The 20,690-nt window shown below is 41.2% G+C and overlaps 1 protein-coding gene across 8 annotated transcripts in view; it reads left to right on the forward strand.

Annotated features, from left to right (window-relative positions):
* Positions 1–20,690, forward strand: part of SHANK2 (SH3 and multiple ankyrin repeat domains 2) — a 361,129-nt gene that overhangs the window by 76,324 nt on the left and 264,115 nt on the right. For all 8 annotated transcript variants that reach the window (XM_035116843.2, XM_035116841.2, XM_035116842.2 and 5 more), the window contains one exon: positions 5,835–5,912. In XM_035116843.2, coding sequence (XP_034972734.1) covers positions 5,835–5,912 — 78 coding nt within the window. The remainder of the gene's footprint in view (positions 1–5,834; positions 5,913–20,690) is intronic.

Below are 20,690 nucleotides of genomic sequence, written 5' to 3' on the forward strand. Positions count from 1 at the left end.
GGGGCAATTTGATTTTTAAGGGGGGGGGGATTTGAGAATGAGTTAGCCTAAGTTAATGGCCTTTTAGGCTTCCTCCATGTAAATAGGAGTTCCCATTTTGAATAATAAGAATTATATGTCATGGTTGGGGGGGGGCATCAGGATTTTCGAGATGCTTAGGTGGGGCAGAGCAAAAAAACACTCCCCAGGAGTTTTGTGGCACTGCTCTCAATCACTCAGCTACCTGAAAGCTACACTGCTGGGATGTTTAGAAGTATCCAGCGAAGTAGCTACTTTGGTTAGGATAAGTAATTTTCACTGTGAAATGGAACACCCCATCCTTCTGTTCTGCCCACATGCACCCTAAATTTGTTCTGGGTTTCCCCCCAACCATCTGGAGCAGATTTGGGGAGGAGATGTAGGGAGAGGAGAGGAAGGGGAAGTTCCATTGAGCAAGTGAAAATTCTTGTGCTTGTGGACATACTTCAACATCATTATATTATACAGTACATATAATTAACAATGATACAGTATATAATTATATGCTGTATACATTATATACATATACATATTTTGATGGCTAACTCACATGGCTCCTGCAACAATATTTCATATATTTTGAAAAGGGAGGTGAAAGTCAGTTATAACTATGCTTATATTTCCCAAACCATTAATGACTCACAAACTCTTAGGTGGTCAGTGGTGTGTTTAATTCTATTAAGTTATTTGGTTTGGGTGGTGTAATATTATCTCATTTACATAGTTAGAAAATCTTACAATTATGCCTGTGTAGGATATATTTTCAAACTCTTAATATTTGGAAGAGAGTTTTAATGTGCCGTATTATTCTATGACTTCTAAACATAAATATGTACTTTATTTGACGCCAGAAAGCATATGTTTGAAGATAACATTTCAGAAGTTCTGGCGGGCTTCTTTGCTAGCGCCCCTAGGAAGCAAGTCTTTCATGCTGCTCTGTGAATGGCATCCTTGAGTAATGCATCAGAAATGTAGCTATTTTTGCCTGTCAGTTGTTTGAAGATGAATGGGGGCAGTTGACAACACAGCCTAGCCAATTCTTCCACTTTTAATTAATATACAGATGCCAAGCACTGTATTATGTAGGATGAACAAGAGGCTTAAATAGATAACAGAAATGGAATACAATTAATGAATTTCACAAATTAAAAGAAGCAGTTTCATACTACTCCTCTGGTGTCAGTAGCAGCTTCCGTCCTGGGCCTTGAGGTAGGGTGTGGGGTTTTTTGTTGGTTCTGTGGCACAAGGAAAGGGTTACATATACCCCCCCCCCCAAACCCACTACCCACACTACAGTTTTTATCTGTGTGGGGGACTCGTTGATTTTAAAACAATACCACATAGATGTGAATACATGTCTGACAAAATGTGCATTTTGGCCCTTAATGTTTTATTTTAACATCCCCTGAAGTTTAGGTGCCTTTTCCTCTCTAAGCTGGGATGCACAATCCTTTGTTTTCAACTATCGAGGGCAATAGTTATCTGAAAAACCTGAACTCTTATTAATATGAATATGTTCCTTGATCAAACAACCCCCTTCCCTGGCAGAGGAGGCATATGAAAAAGGGCCTCAGGTGACGATCACAGGGTGGACATAGCTGGGCGAGACCAACTCCACCCTGCTCAGCCACCCAGGTCTCAGTGATACAGACCAGATGGGTTTCCTCATCCATAATCAGATCATGGATGAGGGAGGTCTTATTCAGAGCCGACCTGGCATTCAGCAACAGCTGCTACAGACCCCAATGTCTGGCTGATAGGACAACTGCAGTTCCCCAGGCTGGAGGAGGGGCTGGCACATGGCACAGTCATCAATTGCCTGTGCCCCTTCAACTGGCCTGCCCCACCATACCTCCCCTTATTTTGAACCACTGTGATTGCCCCCCCCGCTCTCCTCAGCATCTCCCCCCCCCCAGACACATCTCCTCTCCCTCACTAAGAACAATGACAACAAGAAAACTGCTGGTTTACGGAGTAGTTTTGCTATCTTGGCATCTCTAAACATAAAACTCTGCAAGTAAGAGGGACTTACGACAGAACTCCAACTGCAGTCTTGAAAGTGGGTCAGTGCTCTGTGGCTGTGGATTTTTCTTTGTCTGTGAAAGCAAAGGGATGTACTTTTGTTTTGATGAACCTTTTAAGTTTTAATGTTGCTACATTTCGTGTTTGCTTTTAGGGCCAAATTAGGCATGACACAGGAAAATATGTGATTGGACATTCTGCTGTTTTTATGAAGCTGAATAGTGGCAGCAGTGGGAGTGGATGTGGTTTAATCTGATTGGGACTGTGTCTCTGGGGGAAGGGGATTTAAGCCTCCCCCCATATTGTTATCCTAATGAAAATTCCCTCTTCCTCAATCTGGAGTGGAAACATAAAGCCGCCATTTTTAATTTGGTGCCCTTTACAAATGTCAATAATGCATTTTATAGTAATTAGTGGGAGACAGGTTTTATGGTGGTAGCAGCTGTGCATGCTGACTTAGCAGTGAGTGCTGCACATATTTACTTTATTTTCTTACATCTCTATCCCACATTTCTCCTGTCACAAAATCCAAGGCAATGTACATGTGATTCCCAGATGCGTACCTCTGTAACTTCAGCAAGGTGATAGCCTCCTGTGCCTTCACAACCAGGGGTCCCCAAACTTACCCGGCTTTGGGCCGGATGCCCACCACGGCAATTGCGTGTGCCCATGCGCATGTGCAAACGCTATTTCTGGCACACTCCCGACCTGGAAAGCGGCGGAAATAGCTTGTGCACATATGTAGAAGCCTCCTCCGACCCGGAAGTACACTGGAAATGACGCTTGCGTGTGCACACAAGCTATTTCTGTCACTTTTCCAGGTCGGAATTCGGTAGCCGCACCGCGCCAGTAAGAGCGGGCAGCAGCGGCGGGGGTCCCCATAAAAGAGCCTCGGGGCCGTATGTGGCCCCGGGGCCGTAGTCTGGGGACCCCTGCTTCAGACCATGCCATGGACCATACACAGACCATGAAGTTTTGTTCAGATTAGTAACATGCATACAACTATGCATGTATTGACTTTTGGGAGGTCTCCAAATGGGCTTTTTTTAAAAAATGCTTTTCAGCAGTGTGCAGGTGTATTGTAGTGGATCATGTCCACCTTCCATAGGAAGATATAGACTGTAAGGACCACATTTCACCAACTCTGAAACCTAGGCTCTCCATACATCTGTTTGAATGGGAGACCTCTTAGTTTCAGTGGAGATTGTTTTCATGTAGTGTGGAGTGCTTATAGCATCTCTAGGCCATGATGAGGCTAAACTACCATAGGAGGGATTGATTATGTATGTATGTATGTATGTATGTATGTATGTATGATTTCATAAAATTTATGTACTGCTTGATTGTAAAAAGTCTCAAAGCAGTTTACAAAAGATAAAACAACAGTAACATCAAGAAAAAAATTATAACCCTACTTTAAAACATACAAAAGATAAAGAAAAAAGAAAAACAGATTAAGATTGCATCTGGATAGACTTGTCTAAACACGAATGTTTTTAGCCGGAGCAGAAAAGAGTTCAGTGAAGGTGCCTGCTTGATCTCAATAGGCAGGGAGTTCCAAAGCATTTGGTCGGCTTCAGAGTGAGACTTGTGTCACCTGCACTCGCGTCTTCATCTGGCCTGTTTCATAGTTCAGAACGCCTCAGATACTCCGAAATTTTGGAGAGGATGCTCAGGAGCAATTGTGTCAACCACCTGTTTAATCTTGCCATTCCATAGCGAGATGAGAGAACAGGATCACCAGCTTTCTCTACTGCCATTGTCTGTCCAGACTTAACCAGATAATGGTCTGGCTGTGACAAAGGGAATGGATTGCACTCCCCCTATCTTTGGTCCATCCCTCATATCACTACATCAAGAGTGTGCCCTGCCTAGTGCGTTGGACCGATGACCAGAGAGAGACCCATGGTTGTCATGGAGGCCACGAAGTCTCGAGCTAGCCCAACAGCAGCCTCCGCATGGATATTGATGTCACCCAGGATTATCATGTTAGGGTCCTCCAACAATATCTCAGAGACTATCTTGGCCAGCCTGACCAGGGATGCTGCCAGGCAACAGGGTGATCAATAGACCAGCAGCATTCCTGGTCTGTCTCTCTGGCTGCAGTCCCTCTAAACCCATTCAAAGGTCAAGAGGCTTCCTGGTTAAGGGGAGCTGTACCTATAGACAGTAGTAACAGCCTTAACCCTCCCTAGTGCAGCCTGGTGTGGTACTGATGGGTGTGGCAAGCAGTTGGTGATTCTATGATTGGTTGAAACACCAAAAGCAGAGTGGTGGTTTGTGGGCAAAGCGGTGAGGCAGTATTTGGTAATACAGAGAGAAGTAGGACAAAGTGGAGAGCCAGTAAACACACAAGACAAGCAGACAAGGTAGAGGTAAGCAGGGTGAAAGGAGGAGGAAGTAAAATGACTTCATTTGGCTATAGATTGTTCAGACAGAAGAACAGCTATAGGGCCTGAATATAAGGGCTATGAAGTTGTTGGTTTGTTCTTCCTGGTCACCTGGCCCAAAGGCTTGGCAGGAAACCAGTTTGGAAATTTGTTTTGTATAATTGGAGTGGACAGTGTGAGTTAATTAATGAAATGGCTGCCTTTTTATAGCCATAAATCTGTGGTAGTTTGGTGTGGTATCTAAACAACAAATACTTGTGTCACATTAGACTCTCTTTATTGGATTTGTCGTAGGTTTGATACTCAAAAACCTACGACAAACAAAGCTTTAGGTTATTTTTAATAAAACTTCAACATTATAGTGATTCTAATGCTGTACTGCCTTAGAAATTCACATGTAATGAGGCCTGTTATAACTCATATAACATCTGTTAGAGCATCTGCTTCTTCATTAATTATTGCTTCAATTCTTTTTAAAAACCCATCTAAGTAGATATCTTTCCTTCCTTTGGTATGTCTAAAGTATCTCTTAATTTTGTAAATGATTTGCATTTGGAGTACACTCTTCCAGTACAGTATGCTTTTTAAAAAAGAAGCTGAGGTACATGTTTCGAAATTGGTATTAGTTCTTAAGGTTGCAGTTGTATACATACTTGCCTTGGAATGAACTCAATGGGGCTTATTTCCGAATCAGATCCAGGATGTACCATGTTCATTACACTTCCCTTCGTTTATACTGCACATGAAAAACTTTCCATGGTTTGATCACAATGTTAGGGGGATACTATCTTCAAATAAATATAGCACACCCTTGTCTAGATGTTATATTCTCTCTGTGTCAAAGAGGTGTGGGAGAAATGCATTTTCCCCAGAACCCTGTCCCTTTTCCGCCCCCCTTTTTAATCTATTCCCCCCCCCCATGTGCGTAAAGCTGAATGTGCACAAGTTAAATGTGTGCAAGTTGTGGGCTTACTTTACATAGTTCCAAACCTAGGGTCTAGCTGGATGTGACACCTGAAGTTGGGATTTTCTGTTTTCCTTTAAAATAACTGTTACTGGTCATTACCAGTGGTGGTGGGGATTTTCTATCAGGAATGTGATGTACAGGTATGGTGATTTAAACAGCATCTCTTCTCCTGTATTCCTGATAAAAATCACTCCCCAAAACTGCTATAAGCCCTTCCGGGACTAGTAGCAACTTTAGGATGGGAACAGTTTTTGTCTGAACCAAGGCATAGGTGGAAAGGTTTATCTTGATGAAAATTGCCTCCTACTGGTGACTGTTAAGCACTTAAAAGAATAGTGCACATTTAGCATCAGACTAGTTTGGCTCTATTTGTGTATTGAATACCAGCAGTGTAACTTGATTACAAGGTTGTAACAAATTCTGTGCTTTATTTACAGGACAGCTGTGCAAGAGTTTTGTTGTTACGGGGAGCAAACAAGGAGTTGAAGAACTATAATAGTCAGTCTCCATTTCAGGTAAAGAAAAGGTGGGGTGCAGGACAACTTGCATATTAGTACCAATGACAGTTGTTGACACATTTTCTACCTGGGAGAAGAAAAATATGAATCTAACATACAGAAAAATATGAATGCAACGTACTGCACATACAGTACTTGTTTGTCATATTTGTATCTCACTCATCTTCAGGGAATTTATGATGGTTTATGTTGGTTATTCAACTATGTACTCATTTAATTCTGTACTCATGTAGATTAGGCTCAGGAGACTGAAGTGGCAGAATTGTGGACTGTAAGACTTCACACTGCAGATTGGAGGTTATGGGCTGTATTCAACTAAATGGTTGTGCTAGCAGGGTTGGGGAACCCTTTTGGCTCCATGGGCCAGATGCTTATCAGGCTAAATTTGTTAAGTAGGCAAGTCTGTCCAGCTGTCAAAATCCATTTATCAAATGGTACTTTGCTCTGCTTCTCATATAAGTGGGTGCGTGGCAGTGGGCTGTGGACAGGGAGCTTTCCATCTCCCTCCCCCTACACTTAAAGGAGAAGGCCAAGGGCTTCAATCTCAAATTAACATATGATGAACCAAGATTAAATCTGGCAATTTAGGCTGCACACTCCTATTCGCTGCTTGGAACAGGGTGGTGCAGGCAATGCAGAATTAAGCCCTGTCTTCCTGCCCATTGATGCCAGCTGATGAGTGGGCATGGTTTGGGGAAGAAGGCTTCATTCTTGGCATCCTTAGTAGGCCAATATTGACCCGTGAACTGGATGGTTCCCCACCCTTGCACTAGGAGAAACCAGCACAAGGATCCCTGCTAGTGCAACAGGTATTTTCCCTCTTCCTTCACAATGCACCCTACACCCCCCCCAATCTATTCTGAAGTTTTGAGGAAACCCCAAAAACAGATTTGGGGGGTGATGGGGGGTAAGGTTCTGTCTCTCAAGGAAAATCCCTGCACTGAAGCAACCTTAGCCCTAGTGCTATGTGGAATACAACCCAATATTTTTAATGCTCACCTACATAATACATTTTCCCAGGCTGCAATCTCTTGCCCACTTAACTTGGAGTATGTACCATTGAACTCAATGTAGTCAGCTAGGGTTGCATTTTATCTGTCCCCTAGATGCTCTAGCTTACTATATTGAATGAGTTTTATTAAGTTTTCATAACAACAGTAAACGGAAAACAATAAACAGAACCACCATCACCTTCCACATAGACAACAAAAATAATTATAATTACAGTTACAATTACTCTCTCCCTCCCTGATTGTTTTGATTCACAGCATAAAAACGGAATGCAGTATCTTCATAGGCAATTAGTGCAAATGTATAGTTTTGCATTTATTTGCCTTGTTCCAGTCACTGGGGATGGGAATGTGTTTTCAGTCCTCCATTTTTTGTAAGGGTGGGAGTCATTATTGTGGATAAAGACCCCTATCAAGCTAACAGAACCTCTCAGTTTTACTTTTAGCCCTTTTTATTTTTCATCTGCACACTCAGAACTCCCCAAGCATATAAACAAATAGTTGTTCCTTGCTTCCTTAAAAGAATTTGCACACAGGTCATTTAAAGTTTAAAAAGGTTTTAAAAAGGTAGAGGGCCCCTGGACGGTTAAGTCCAGTCAAAGGCGACTATGGGGTGCGGCACTCATCTCGCTTTTCAGGTCAAGGGAGCCAGCGTTCTCATATTTAAAGTAACTGCATTCAGAAATAACAACAAACCATGGTTCACATGCTGCTCTTGTCTTTTTTACCACCTTTCCTGTACCAGGTAAGAAGTTTTGAAGCCTCCATTTGTGGTTTCTCCCCAAATCCTTGTTATATTTGTATATGGGAAATTAGTTTGTGCAAACCATGGTTAGTTTATTATAATTTAAAGTACTTATATGCTAACTTTCATTTCAGGGCAAAGCCTTCTTAAGTCAGCCCCAAAGCCGTTTATATAAAATACAAATAAAACATTCCAATAACAATGAATGAAAACAGCAACAGTTTACAACAGTTTGACAACCAACTCTCAAATTCTTTTAGAGGGCAACTTTCACAACCAGGATATAAAACCACTGGTGGGGGTTTGTTTGAACGTTATATGAGATTGTAACCTTTGTGTTTGAGCCTCTTTCTGCTGTTTACACATAAAATTCATTGTTGTTACCTCAACACATTGATACAGCATTTTGCCATTGCATTTGGAAAAGAAACAATTGGCAAACAGCGGTCACTGTGGAAAAGGCAGCTATATACAGGTGAAAGGACAAAAGTTGTGCCTTGAAGGTGGAATTATGGCAATTTGTAATGTACTTGAATGAAAGAGGAAATTGAAACGAAGTAGAAAAATAGCTGGGCTAATTAGCTAAATGACAGTTGGGCTGAGGACAGTAATGAATTCCGATAATGAACCTCAAAGGGGCTCACACCAACACCTCATATGCTAAAAGCACATGTTAGCGGGTTGTGGGGTCGTGCAGGCCAGTCCCATCCCCATCGCTTGATGTGCATGCACTGGCTATGTCCCACTGGACATAGGGTCAGCTGCTGTGTGAATTGGCCCTATGTTCATTAGGCCTGGGCAATGTATCAATACATTGTTCATTAGGCCTGGGCAGTGAGGGCCAAACCGCCATGGTTGCTTCACCCGGTGGTATAGTGCGGGTGAAACCGCCTCTGCTGAGTCCCTCTGCCAGTGCTCAGTGCCCGAGAGAGAAACAAGCTGCAGCCAGGCACTGGCGGCAGAGGGACTCGGGAGCAGAGGTGGTTTCACCCGCAATATAGCGCCGGATAAAGCGGCAATTGCGCTCTGGTCCTTCAGACGCTTTGTTAGCCTGCTGTCAAAGCTGAAATGACAGACAAGCATGCCAACAAATGGAACATCTGTTCCTCCACCCATCTACCTTACTAGTATCAGACCAATCCATTATTCTGCTCCAACCGGGGAAAATTAATGAAGCAACTGGCTTGAGGTGCCTTAAATAGAAAGCATCTAATCTCAGGCACTTCGTTGTTGGGTACTCTGTTGATTTTTTTCCTAATAGAAGGCAGTTACAGCAATGAAAAGGAAGGAGTGTGAAGGGAGAAACAAGGCTGATGGATGGGTACACATATCAGCCAGTTAACTTGAAAAGGCTGGTTTGCAGTGCTATGAACCTCTTTTTTTATTATGTCTGTCTCCCTCAATTCATTGCTATCTGCTTTGTTTTGCTGACCCATTTGATACAAATTATACTATCACAAAATTACTGTACATGGGATCCTCTTGAGTTAATGGAGTTTTGCATACTAAACTGACATTCCTGTAATCAGTACTTTGTAGCAGTGAACTCTATGCAATGTATCAAGTGCCCATTCATAAGCTATTATTAAATACTGCATTCAGTTTGTATCAAAACCTCTAATTTAAAATACCTTTTTTGAAAAGGGGAGAGAGAAGGGGGGCGCCTGTAGAATTTTATTCAGTGTTTCTGTGTCTGTGATAAGATCATTTTTGCCTTGGTTAGCGAAAATTGGAAAATAGAACTATCCTCATAATTGAAGAAAAATACCATACTAGATAAAAAGCTTCCACTTTCTTTGAAGAGGTGAGGTTATGAAAGTGGGTTTGTTCTTCCATTAGCTGTAAATAGAAGGGCATTGAAATTGCCTCCAGCCTGGAGGGAAGATGACAGACTGTTAAAAATAATAATAAAAATGCTGAGGATTTCCAAATGTTTTAAGAAGGCGTGTCTCTAGAATTACAGAAGGCAGGGCACAATCTGATTCATGTCTGATTAGAACTAAGCCCTATTGAGTTCAAGCTTGTATAGGACTACAGGTTTAGTTTAGGTGTTGCAAAACCCAGCGATTCGCAAGGACATGTAAAGAGTTGTTTCAAAGAATTATAATTGGATTTGCATTTTTGCTTAGAAGTAATCCCCACTCAGATCACTGGGATTTAATTCCGAATGGAAACACATACAGTACGTGGTATCCAGTGCTATCTCTGCACTGTAAATAGTATGCACAATAAAACCTTTAAAGACACAACGGACTGGAGCGTCTTTACTCGGGAGTAGCCACAACAACTCCCTGACAATTTCTAAACAAGTCTACGTCAGCATATGGCCAAACCATACTGGGTTGTATACTTGCCATATCAGTCTGTATGACTTGACCAATTATATCTCCAGTGAAAGGAAATTTAAAAGATATTTGCTTAACAATGCTTACGGGTATATTTTATTCAGAAGCAGATTGAATGGAACTCAGTTTTATATTATTTTGCTTTGATACTTTTCAAAGAACAGAGAGGGGGGCAATAGAAATTTGAAGTCAAAATGTATTTTCTTATTAGCTGCTTTTCTCTTTTGTGTTTCATACTGAGTTACAGCCAGGCATTATTTAGTTTCATTAAATCTCCTTTAAAATTAGTGCTCAGTCATGTAAGTAGTAATAGGGGTTATATAATCACTTGCCTTGATAGTTCTTTGCAGTATGACCTAGATTTCTCCATGAAAAATACACACCTGTATTTGCTCCTTTTTACATTTAATTTAGGGACCCAGGTGGCACTGTGGGTTAAACCACTGAGCCTAGGGCTTCCTGATCAGAAGGTCGGCGGTTCAAATCCCAGTTGACGGGGTGAGCTCCCGTTGCTTGGTCCCAGCTCCTGCCAAAATGCAAGTAGATAAATAGGAACCGCTATAGCGGGAAGGTAAACAGTGTTTCCATGTGCTGCTCTGGTTTGCTAGAAGCGGCTTTGTCATGCTGGCCACATGACCTGGAAACTATACGCCGGCTCCCTCGGCCAATAATGCGAGATGAGCGCGCAACCCCAGAGTCGGTCACGACTGGACCTAATGGTCAGGGGTCCCTTTACCTTTACATTTAATTTATTAAAAGCAAATCATAAGGGATTTCAGATTGCATCTTTCTTGTGAATGGTTTTCTTAGGTGGCATTTTTAAGCTATCGAAAGGCAGTGGAATACATGAACACACCACTGTGTTCTTCATATTTACTTAATTGAGCAAACATTAGAATTTCATAAGCTTGGTGTTTTAGGGTAATAGAATAAGGACTTTAAAAAAGGTAGAGGAAAATATAATGAAATGTTTGCAGCTAAAGCCTCCCTCTCTCAAATATATTTATTTGAAATGTGTCTGGGGAAATAAATATTAAAATTCTTAGCCAAACTATAGCCCACCATTCATATTTGTCTATTTTAACTTTTGCAATACAAGTTGGCAGCTTGCATATACAATCCTGTGTTTTTCATGTGTAAAGCTATATTTGCATCATCAAACCATTAGAGAGTGGCAAATGTAACATATTTATTGAACGTGTTATGCAGTTAACCCTAGTTCAAACACAGAAAAGGCAAACTGTTGTCTACCTTTGGATCCTCATAGGTAGAGCTGCCAAGAGGTTTGTCTGAGCTTGGTACACTGTATGTAGATTAAAGGTAAAGGTACCCCATACCGTTAAGTCCAGTTGCGGACGACCCTGGGGTTGCATGCTCATCTCGCTCTATAGGCCGAGGGAGCTGGTGTTTGTCCGCAGACAGCTTCCGGGTCATGTGGCCAGCATGACTAAACCACTTCTGGCAAACCAGAGCAGCGCACTGAAACACCGTTTACCTTCCCGCCGGAGTGGTACCTATTTATCTACATGCACTTTGACGTGCTTTTGAACTGTTAGGTGGGCAGGAGCTGGGACCAAGCAACGGGAGCTCACCCCATTGCGGGGATTCAAACTGCCGACCTTCCGATTGGTAAGCCCTAGGCCAGCGATGGCGAACCTATGACACGTGTGTCAGACATGACATGCAGAGCCCTCACTGCTGGCATGCACCCCATCGGCCCATTAGCGCTGTTGTTGTTGTTTCACTCCCCCATTTGTTCTCCCGCTCCTCCTCATGCTACAGCTTGTCTCCGCTGTTAAAACTCCGCTGTTAAAACCCAGATCCTTTGTTGTTGTTGTTGTTGTTGGTAGCCAGAGATTGGTTTTTTAACCCTTTCTGTGCTGTTTTTCTGGCGCTTTGGCAGACGATGATTTTTTAACCCGTTCTGTGCTGGTTTTTTTTGCGCTTTGGCAGACTATGTCGGTGCTGCGTGTTAGTTCCAGCGAAGGTATTATTCGTCATTTATTTCTGTTCTCTTCACCCCCCAAAAGCGCAGCAGCTTTGGGGCATCCCCCCCAAAAAAGCAAAGCAACTTTTGCAGCCCCCCCAAAACCTCCAAAACTTTGGTCAGCAGCCCCCCCCAAATAAAGGGATAAATAAGGGTTTTTTGGTTTGGTTTGGTTAAATAAGGGTTTTTTGGTTTGGTTAAATAATTAGTATTTGGTTTATTAAATTGTATTTATTACAATTATACATTTGTGTTATTTAAACTATAAATATCACGAAATTATGGTTTTTTTCTTGAAGTGACACACCACCTGAGTTATGCTCGGTTTTTTGGCGAATTTTGACACACCAAGCTCAAAAGCTTGCCCATCACTGCCCTGGGCTCAGTAGTTTACACAGCGCCACCTGCTTCCCTGTATGTAGATTAGGTTGTACCAAAACCTGCCATCTACAGTATTGACAAGTGCTTAAATACTATCTGTCTCCTGTAGACATAGACCTCCCAAATCTTAAGAATTGAGGTAGGACTAGATATAAATATTTGCCATAAGTTGCTGGATATCCTTTTGTTTGTTTTTTATTTTGTTTCCATTTACCCATGAGAGATTACTTGTGCAGCCTGATTCTATCTATGTTGTTTTCTGAGATGTATGTGAAACAATTTCAAAGGCTTGCTCTCCATTAAGTGAGTGTAGGATTGTAACATACGTTAAACTGTCACAAGCCCTGGATCTCTGCAACTGACAGGTAACTGACAGGTTGGTGTGGTTTATCCAAAATTCCCCTTCCCCTGCCTACATTTTGTATTGCACCCCCCCCCCAAAAAAAAAACAAAGGAGAGGTTTTTGCAGTGAAGATTGATGGAAGCCTACTTTGGATTTGAACCATAGGTTTAAAGATGCCTTATGCCCATGCTAGGGGGTTCTGATCTGGATCAGAAATCCTGCATTAGAAATGTGAAATTTGCTATCTAAGGTGGAACAACATCATTAAGGTCATATTTATTTTGACCCTCAGAGAAGATGGCTTTTGGATCTCATGTTAAAGTAATTATATTTCAGCATTGCCTTTGTACATTGCTGAAATATAGTTTGTATTTATCCTTACAGAACTGAATAGTGAAAAGGCAGGCTTTTGAATAAGTGATATTACAATGTTTCAGCAAATGTAAAATCATTTAATAAATAAGTGTTGGACTTTCCCCATGATTTATATTTGCAGTTCCTAAAACTAGTTGTTGAGCAAATGTATAATAGCTATTCTAAGACTACTGCCTGTCAATATCCGACTACAGATGGCACCATGAATCATAGCTTGAATAAAGAAAATGTTAGACGCTATGCCAGAGTTGCTAGGAGAATTTCTGGGCACAGTGTACCACATGTGCTGCTAAATTTTAGAACAGTATCAGCATGCATTCTGGCTGAAAAAATTTCAGTGGTAGAAGAAAAATCACACTCAAAAGACCAGTAAAAGGAAGATAACGCCAGTGTGGTCTGTATTATCAAGGACAGAAGATGAAATTACATTCAGCCAGATAGCCTGTTGAAAGCACCCAAAAGGTAATGCTCAACAAGAGAACAGATCAAGAGAATTAGAACTGCACAGCAGAAATAATTTGATTGGGGGAAGGGTGATTATGTAAACTGTGCTTCTGACACTTGATGTTAATCAAATTGCTAATACTTTTCATTCCTCTGCATAAGCATGTACGAAGTTACATGTCCGTGCCAAGTCAAATATTTTAAAACTGTATATAATAACTGTATATAAACTGTGTGTGTATTTGCAATGATGTAATTGGACTGTCTGAAGAGCAAATTTTGCATGGTGAAGCAGGCTGTTTAGCGTTGAATATGCCAAGTAGTGTTGCTCAACAACAGTGAGATATTCTGGACCAGAATATAAATGTTATTATATTTGCACTTCTTAACCCGCTCCGTATAAATTAATGTATGAGGACAAAATTGTAGAATACTCTTGTTTTGAATACTGTGGAGCAACTTTGCAAACACTTTTACATATAGTTGCCACTTAAGAAGAATATAATTATGAATTACTTGGTTGATTCTCAGATATTTGTTTGCTTTACTTAAATATGTCATTAATGTATTATGCCAGTTGCTAAATATGAACCAAACACTAATTAATGCTGTTTGCAAAATATTTTACAAGTGAAGATTTTAACCTTGTAAAGATAGTCCGAAATGGCCGTTTTAAAATGTAGATAGAAGCTAAGTCTAGCAAGCTTACATCAACAAATATTTTTAAGGTAATGTATAGGTTGAGCAAATGTTACTTGCTCTCCTTAGAATATTTTAAATTAGCATAGTCTAGAAGTTCATGTACACAATAAGATACAGATAAAGATAGGAGATGAAATTAACAAATGGAAGTTGAACTTTTATTGCTGAAATGAAAGTTTGGCTTATGAAATGACATGAACCTTACAAGCAGGTTTGTCATAATTTAACTTGGTAACACTGTCTGGCTCTGCTAGGGTTGCTCAGCCTGGAAAAAGGGGCTTGGAGAATGTCATGGTGTTATTCGCAAAAACTGTCCATCTGAACCCTTAAAAGGGGGTCTTTGTCATTTAGGGCCCCTTCTTATGTTGTCTTAATGGCACTGGAACTGCTGCAGCTTGACAGCTTCCTGAACCATCAAGGAAACATTAAACATCCTGAGCTATGTAGCAGGAGCCCAGCCTTCGCCTTATACCAGCATTGCCCTGGTTTTTGGAAGTAGGGGATGTGAGGAGCATCCATAACATGGGCTCCTCCATGATGCATTGGCTTCTCTGGTATCCAGTGCTTTCATGTATATGTTAAAGAGACTGGGAGATAGAATTGAACCATTGAGAAACTATATAGTATAACTTTTAGAATCAGGAAAAGCAACCTCCCAGAACCAACTTCTGGTATCTGTGGCCCAGAAGGAAGCAGAACCACTGCAAAACACTGAGTTCCAACCTCTAAACAAGAAAGGTGGTCTAGAAGAATTCCATAGTCACTTGTATTGCAAGCCAATGAAAGGTCCAGGAGTTTTAACAGGCTCACATTCCTGCTGTCCTTCAGGTGCGTCAAAATAGGGGGGGCAGGGCGCCCTGGGCTCCGCTCTGCAGGGGGCAGCACGGCATCCCCTAGCCACTTCCACCGATGGCCGCTGCTACCGCGGCGGCGACACAACTGCCATCGTGGAGGCCCCAATGTTGCTGGCCTCGCCCCTCACTTCTTCCTGGTGTGGCAGAGGCAAGGGAGCAGTGTCAGCGGCGGCCGCTGATGCCCCTCGCCGCTCCACCTGAGTTGGAAGAAGCACAAAGAGCGCTATGGAGCGGGTTACCGGCGCCGCCACTCTAGCATCAGGATCCGAGCGTTGGAGCACCGCCCCGGCAATACGCTCCGTAGTGCGCACGTGCAAGGAACCCGCTCCGTCATGCGCATGCGTCATGACGGAGCAGGTTGCCGCCCTGGGCAGCAGAGAGGCTGTGTACGCGCCTGCTGACCTTTTTCGGGCAGAGTTCCAGCAGGTCTAAGGCAGTTCATGCTCAAAGGTCAGGTCGGAAACAAGTTTGAAATGCATCCAGATACTTGGGAAATAATTGCAAAAAGTTTTCATGTAACCAGTCATTCTTGTCTTTTATCATCTGTTCAGTAATCTGAACCGCCTCCACAAATTCTGGAGTTCAATGGAAACTAGCCAGAGATTACTGTTCAGTACTAGGCTTAACATACCACCATTCTACATGTCCTTAACTTTCATGGTATATAGTGATTTTATATCTATCATCTATCTATCTATCTATCATCTATCTATCTATCTATCTATCTATCTATCTATCTATCTATCTATCTATCTATCTCTATCATCTATCACACAATTCATAAAACTCACTCCCCATTGAATTTCTGAGATGCTACTTTTAAATGATATTTTCATTTATCTTGAATAACTTCACATTCACTATGAATGAAACCTTTATCAAAATCTATTTTGCCTGACATTTTTATTACACCACATTGTATGGGGTTGTGGTCTTCTAACTTGGTCAGGCCTAGGTTTACATGAATTAGAAGTGTTTCTGAGCACAATTCAAAGTATTGGCACTGACCTTTAAAGCCCTTAATGGCCTTGGCCCAGTATACCTGTAGGAGCATCTCCACCCCCATCATTCAGCCCAGACACTGAGGTCCAGCTCTGAGGGCCTTCTGGCAGTTCCCTCCCTGCAAGAAGTGAGGTTACAGGGAACCAGGCAGAGGGCCTTCTTGGTAGTGGCACCCGCCTTGTGGAACGCCCTCCCATCAGATGTCAAAGAAATGAACAACTATCTGACTTTTAGAAGGCAGCCCTGTTTAGGGAAGTTTTTAATGTTTGATGTTCTATTGTGCTTTTAATTCTGTTGGGAGCCGCCCAGAGTGGCTGGGGAAACCGGGGTATGAATAATAATTTATTTGTTTATTTATTTTTTATTATTTTTTATTCTCCACAATCTATCCTATCCTGTGTTGGACAGGATGATTATGGTTTTTCATTTTGTTTGGGAATCCTGTCGTGAGGAATATAGATAGGCCCCCAGGTCCTGTTTGTTGCATTTATTCTTTAACCATATATCAAGACAAACTTGGCATCATAATCTGTAGGTTGTCCTGAGACACAAAGTACAGGACTCGTGTACCTTTAAGAGCAGAGCAGCTGAGGAATAGGCACAGCTTTTCACTTCTCTATGTGACAAACCATACCTGATAAAATTCCCTGTGCTACATACTGCCTCAGTTCATATGTAACACTTAGCTAAACCATGGTAGTGTGAATGCGTTGGGTTTTCAGAGAGGAGATTGTGGTAAATGTGCTTCTCCCCTGCTACTCACACCAGGGGCTCATGGTTTGCATATTCCAGACAAACCATCAACCAAGGTTGGGATGGCATACTAAGTCAAACCATGGCTTAACTCCTGATTAACCCAGTAGTGGCAGGACCAGGGGAGGGATATAGCAATCACAATCTCTCTGGGAACCCTTGCATTTGTTCTAAGCCATGGTTTGGCTTAACTTTGTGTGTGAACCTGGTGTGTGTGTTGATTCAAATTAGCTGAACAAAACAACCCAGAAAGTATTTTTTTAAAAACAACAACAACAACAACAACTACATTTTCCTTTTTCATCAAACCATCTGTTTGTATCCTGGCTTCTTCTGAATAGATTAACCATATTTTCCTGGTCCATATGAAATGGGAAAGTATAGTTAATGAAATATTTACTGGGTTCATGTGAAGCAAAAGAGTGAAGAGTGAAGAATACATGGCCACAAGCCTCATTCATATCTTAAATTTTATGAAGGCAAGATATGATCATCCTGTGATTAAAAAAGTACAGTAGCCCTATCTCATCATGTACTTCCTTACCCATCACCCTAGAAATGGGCATCATGCTCTTATCATGTAATATTTTAGCTCTCATATGGTGTGTGGGGGGGGAATCCTGAATTTAAAAACATTTTTATATTACAAAAGATTATTTTCCAAAAGAATTGAGCCACAGATATGTGTTCTTTATTTTCATGCATCAAACATGCATGCATTGGCATTAAAATGATATGGAATTATGTAAGCTTCCACTACTAGATGGGTTTATTTTACTTTGACTTCTTCTACACAAGCTACAGAGATTTGAAACATAGAGTGATTTCAGCGATCACCAAACAATACCCAATTTGTATCTTGAAATTTTTCTTCTTACAAGAGATATGATAATGGATACCACTTAGGATTTGTAGCATTCTACTGTATTATTATAATCAGCACCCATGGCATTGAGCTCATTTTACAATACACAGTACAATTGCGTACAGCTGGGTCTTAGCAGGTTTTAGGCTTTATTAAACCATACAGTACAGAAATATGCTTACTCTGCTTTCTCATGCCTCAAAGGGGAAAGAAAGTTTTTACTTCTGCATAATTTCATGCAACTTTATTGCCCATGAGAATATACATTATAATAGAACCAGGAAGAATTGTGATGGAGATAATTGTCCTCCACCCCCTGCTCCAAGTAGCAGAGTTCTTCTACCACCAGTTATCCTTTTCCACACTTTGTCCCCCCCTTTTTTTTACATAATGTAAGCACAAGTGTGAATGATCCACAGAAGTCTTTTGGGATTCTGGAATACTAGCAATAATCCCACAATTGTGTGGCGCATGTGTGGTACTGAAAAGCCCCATTATGATGGTGCCCTAATATCTGGAATGAGAAGCAGGTTTTGCCATTGGTCAAAAGTGTTCTAAATTTCAACCCTAATACTTCATCCACTCCCCCCCCCCTCCACGGGGCAGTTCAATTGAAGCCATAGAAAAACAAGATAAAACTACTTTATCTTTCTGCCACGTAAAAACAGCTACTCTCTTGGATTGAAATGACTTGGAATCAATTCAAAGGTTGCTGGACTCCAGCTCCCAACAGCCTCAACCAGCGTGGCCAAAAGTCAGGATTCATGAAAGTTCAGCAACATTTATTTGTTTATAATTATATACAGTACCTCATCCTGTAGGGTTCCCTAGGTGGTAAATGCACACAATAGACCCATTAGAATTAAGTTAAACACAATCAAATCACATTAAGTTAATAGTAATAAAAATAGCAGCAGCATAAAAGATAGCCAAACCAACACACAGCCCTCTCCCCATTGCCTGTGTGAATAAGGTTTTTAAGCCATCCTTTAAAAGCCATCCATGAGGGGTAGCATAGGGAAGGAGTTCCACAAACGAGCTCACCAAAAGAGGTCCTATCCCATTCCATCACATAACAAGATACGCTTGCCGGTATGACCACGGGACTTGCATATTACAGGATCCAACCTTGCAGGTAGGGAGATAAGGGTTTCGTGCTAAGTAATTCGGGTGCTAAGTAATTTAGGGCTTTGTATATTAAAGTCAACATCCAGCAGGTCCATCAGAATGGAGAGGTGTGGCCTCCTCACATGTTAATTGAGAAAACATGGACCTAAAGGACAAGCAGGCAAAAGAGGAGGAGGCTCAAAAAGGCAGAGGAGCTCAAATATGGATGAATTGAAAGGAAGGGCTCTGAAGAAGCTGCAGAGTGTTTAAGGTCGAGAGGACCTGTATGCACCGGGGTTATGGGGCATGTGGGGAGATTGGAATCCTTAAAAGGCCAAGGGCAGAGTTGCTTAATGAAGTGGACCAGGTAAGGAGTGAAAACTAGGCTGAAAACTATAGGTGGAAATATGGAGTTTTAAGAGCTTTAATGAAATCTAAGTAGCCAATTATTTGGCTGCAGGCTCCTAATATTCTAGACATAATTAAATTAAATTACAAAAGAATGCCAGCTTTTCCAAAGGTCTCTAAGCTACACAGGCAGTGAATTTATTGTGTTAAAGTATTGCATTTTTTATTATGCTTAGTACTTTTTAATGTTTTGTCATAAAGTGTGGAAATATTTTCCCGTTTTTGCTGTTACACCTTGACACCATGTTTCAGCCACATTCAGATAAATTGAGCCGAGACTGACAGTTTCTTTGGAAATGAGCTGCTGTCAAGATCAGGAGGGAGCTGTTACTGTTTTAATGCTTGAACAGTATTAATGAAAATGTCTCTCTTTGGAGCTATGAAACATATTTACTTTTTTGTGTGGAGGAGATTTACTGCTTCACATCAAATATTCTGTCATTTTTTTTTTTAAAAAAAAGTGTGTCTTAGATTCAGTAGCTGTAACTCTTCAGTGTTTGAGTTCTGAGGGTTAAGACTGAGAGGTTGTGTTGCTTAAAATAAATTGTTGTCATTGGATGAGCATAAGTTGATGATGAGCCCATACCCCTTATCTCTAAATGAACATTACAGTACTTGAACTTACATGAATGGAGCCTGCCAGAAAAGAGCCTGAATTAAAACAGATGTTTATTTTTCCAAGCTCCATTGCTACTGAGAGCTTGCAGCCCACAAAAAAAATCATATATTCCTTAAAATTATGGCGCATTCATTGCTAAAGGGCAGGTTCAGAGATACTTATACTGATTGGCTGCTTATCTTATTGAGGTTAATGAATGTATTTGTGGAATAGAGTCCTATTTAGCTTCACTACATGTATAAAACTATTACCGTGGAGAGAATCATAACAATGTCAGTTGCAGTGGGTATTGCCAAATCACTCAATCTCTCTGTGCCTTAGCACACCATATGATGTTTATCTGCAAATTAACTGCACAGTACTACAGGAAAAGGTACATATATAAAATAGACTGTTTAACTCTTGAACATGACAAGTTTTGTTTCTTAGAATTGTGAAGGCAATGCTCTCCTTTAGCTAGATATCATAGTTAAAAAGTGACGATCAGGTAATAGTACCTTGAATAAATTTTCAGCGGTGAGGCAGATTAGACATGTAGGGAGGTTAGCACGCAGTCTTAAACAGGTGACTAAAATAAGTATTTACCCCCCACCCCAATCATTCTCATTTAGTCAATCAAAGTCACTATCAGAATTTACTCAGAAATTACTGTGGGGGGAATTCAATGTTGTGCTAGGGCAGTTCTTCCACTAGGGCAATGCCCTAACAGAAAATCTCTCTTCTCCCACCACCCCAAGTCAATTTGGAGGGTGGGGGAGCAAGGGGGAAACCCTCTGCACAAGGAGAAGTCTTTGTGCAGGCATTTAATAGTTGAATCCTGCCACGTGCATTAACA

Source organism: Zootoca vivipara, chromosome 1 (genome assembly GCF_963506605.1).
Source record: "Zootoca vivipara chromosome 1, rZooViv1.1, whole genome shotgun sequence".
Lineage (NCBI taxonomy): Eukaryota > Metazoa > Chordata > Lepidosauria > Squamata > Lacertidae > Zootoca > Zootoca vivipara.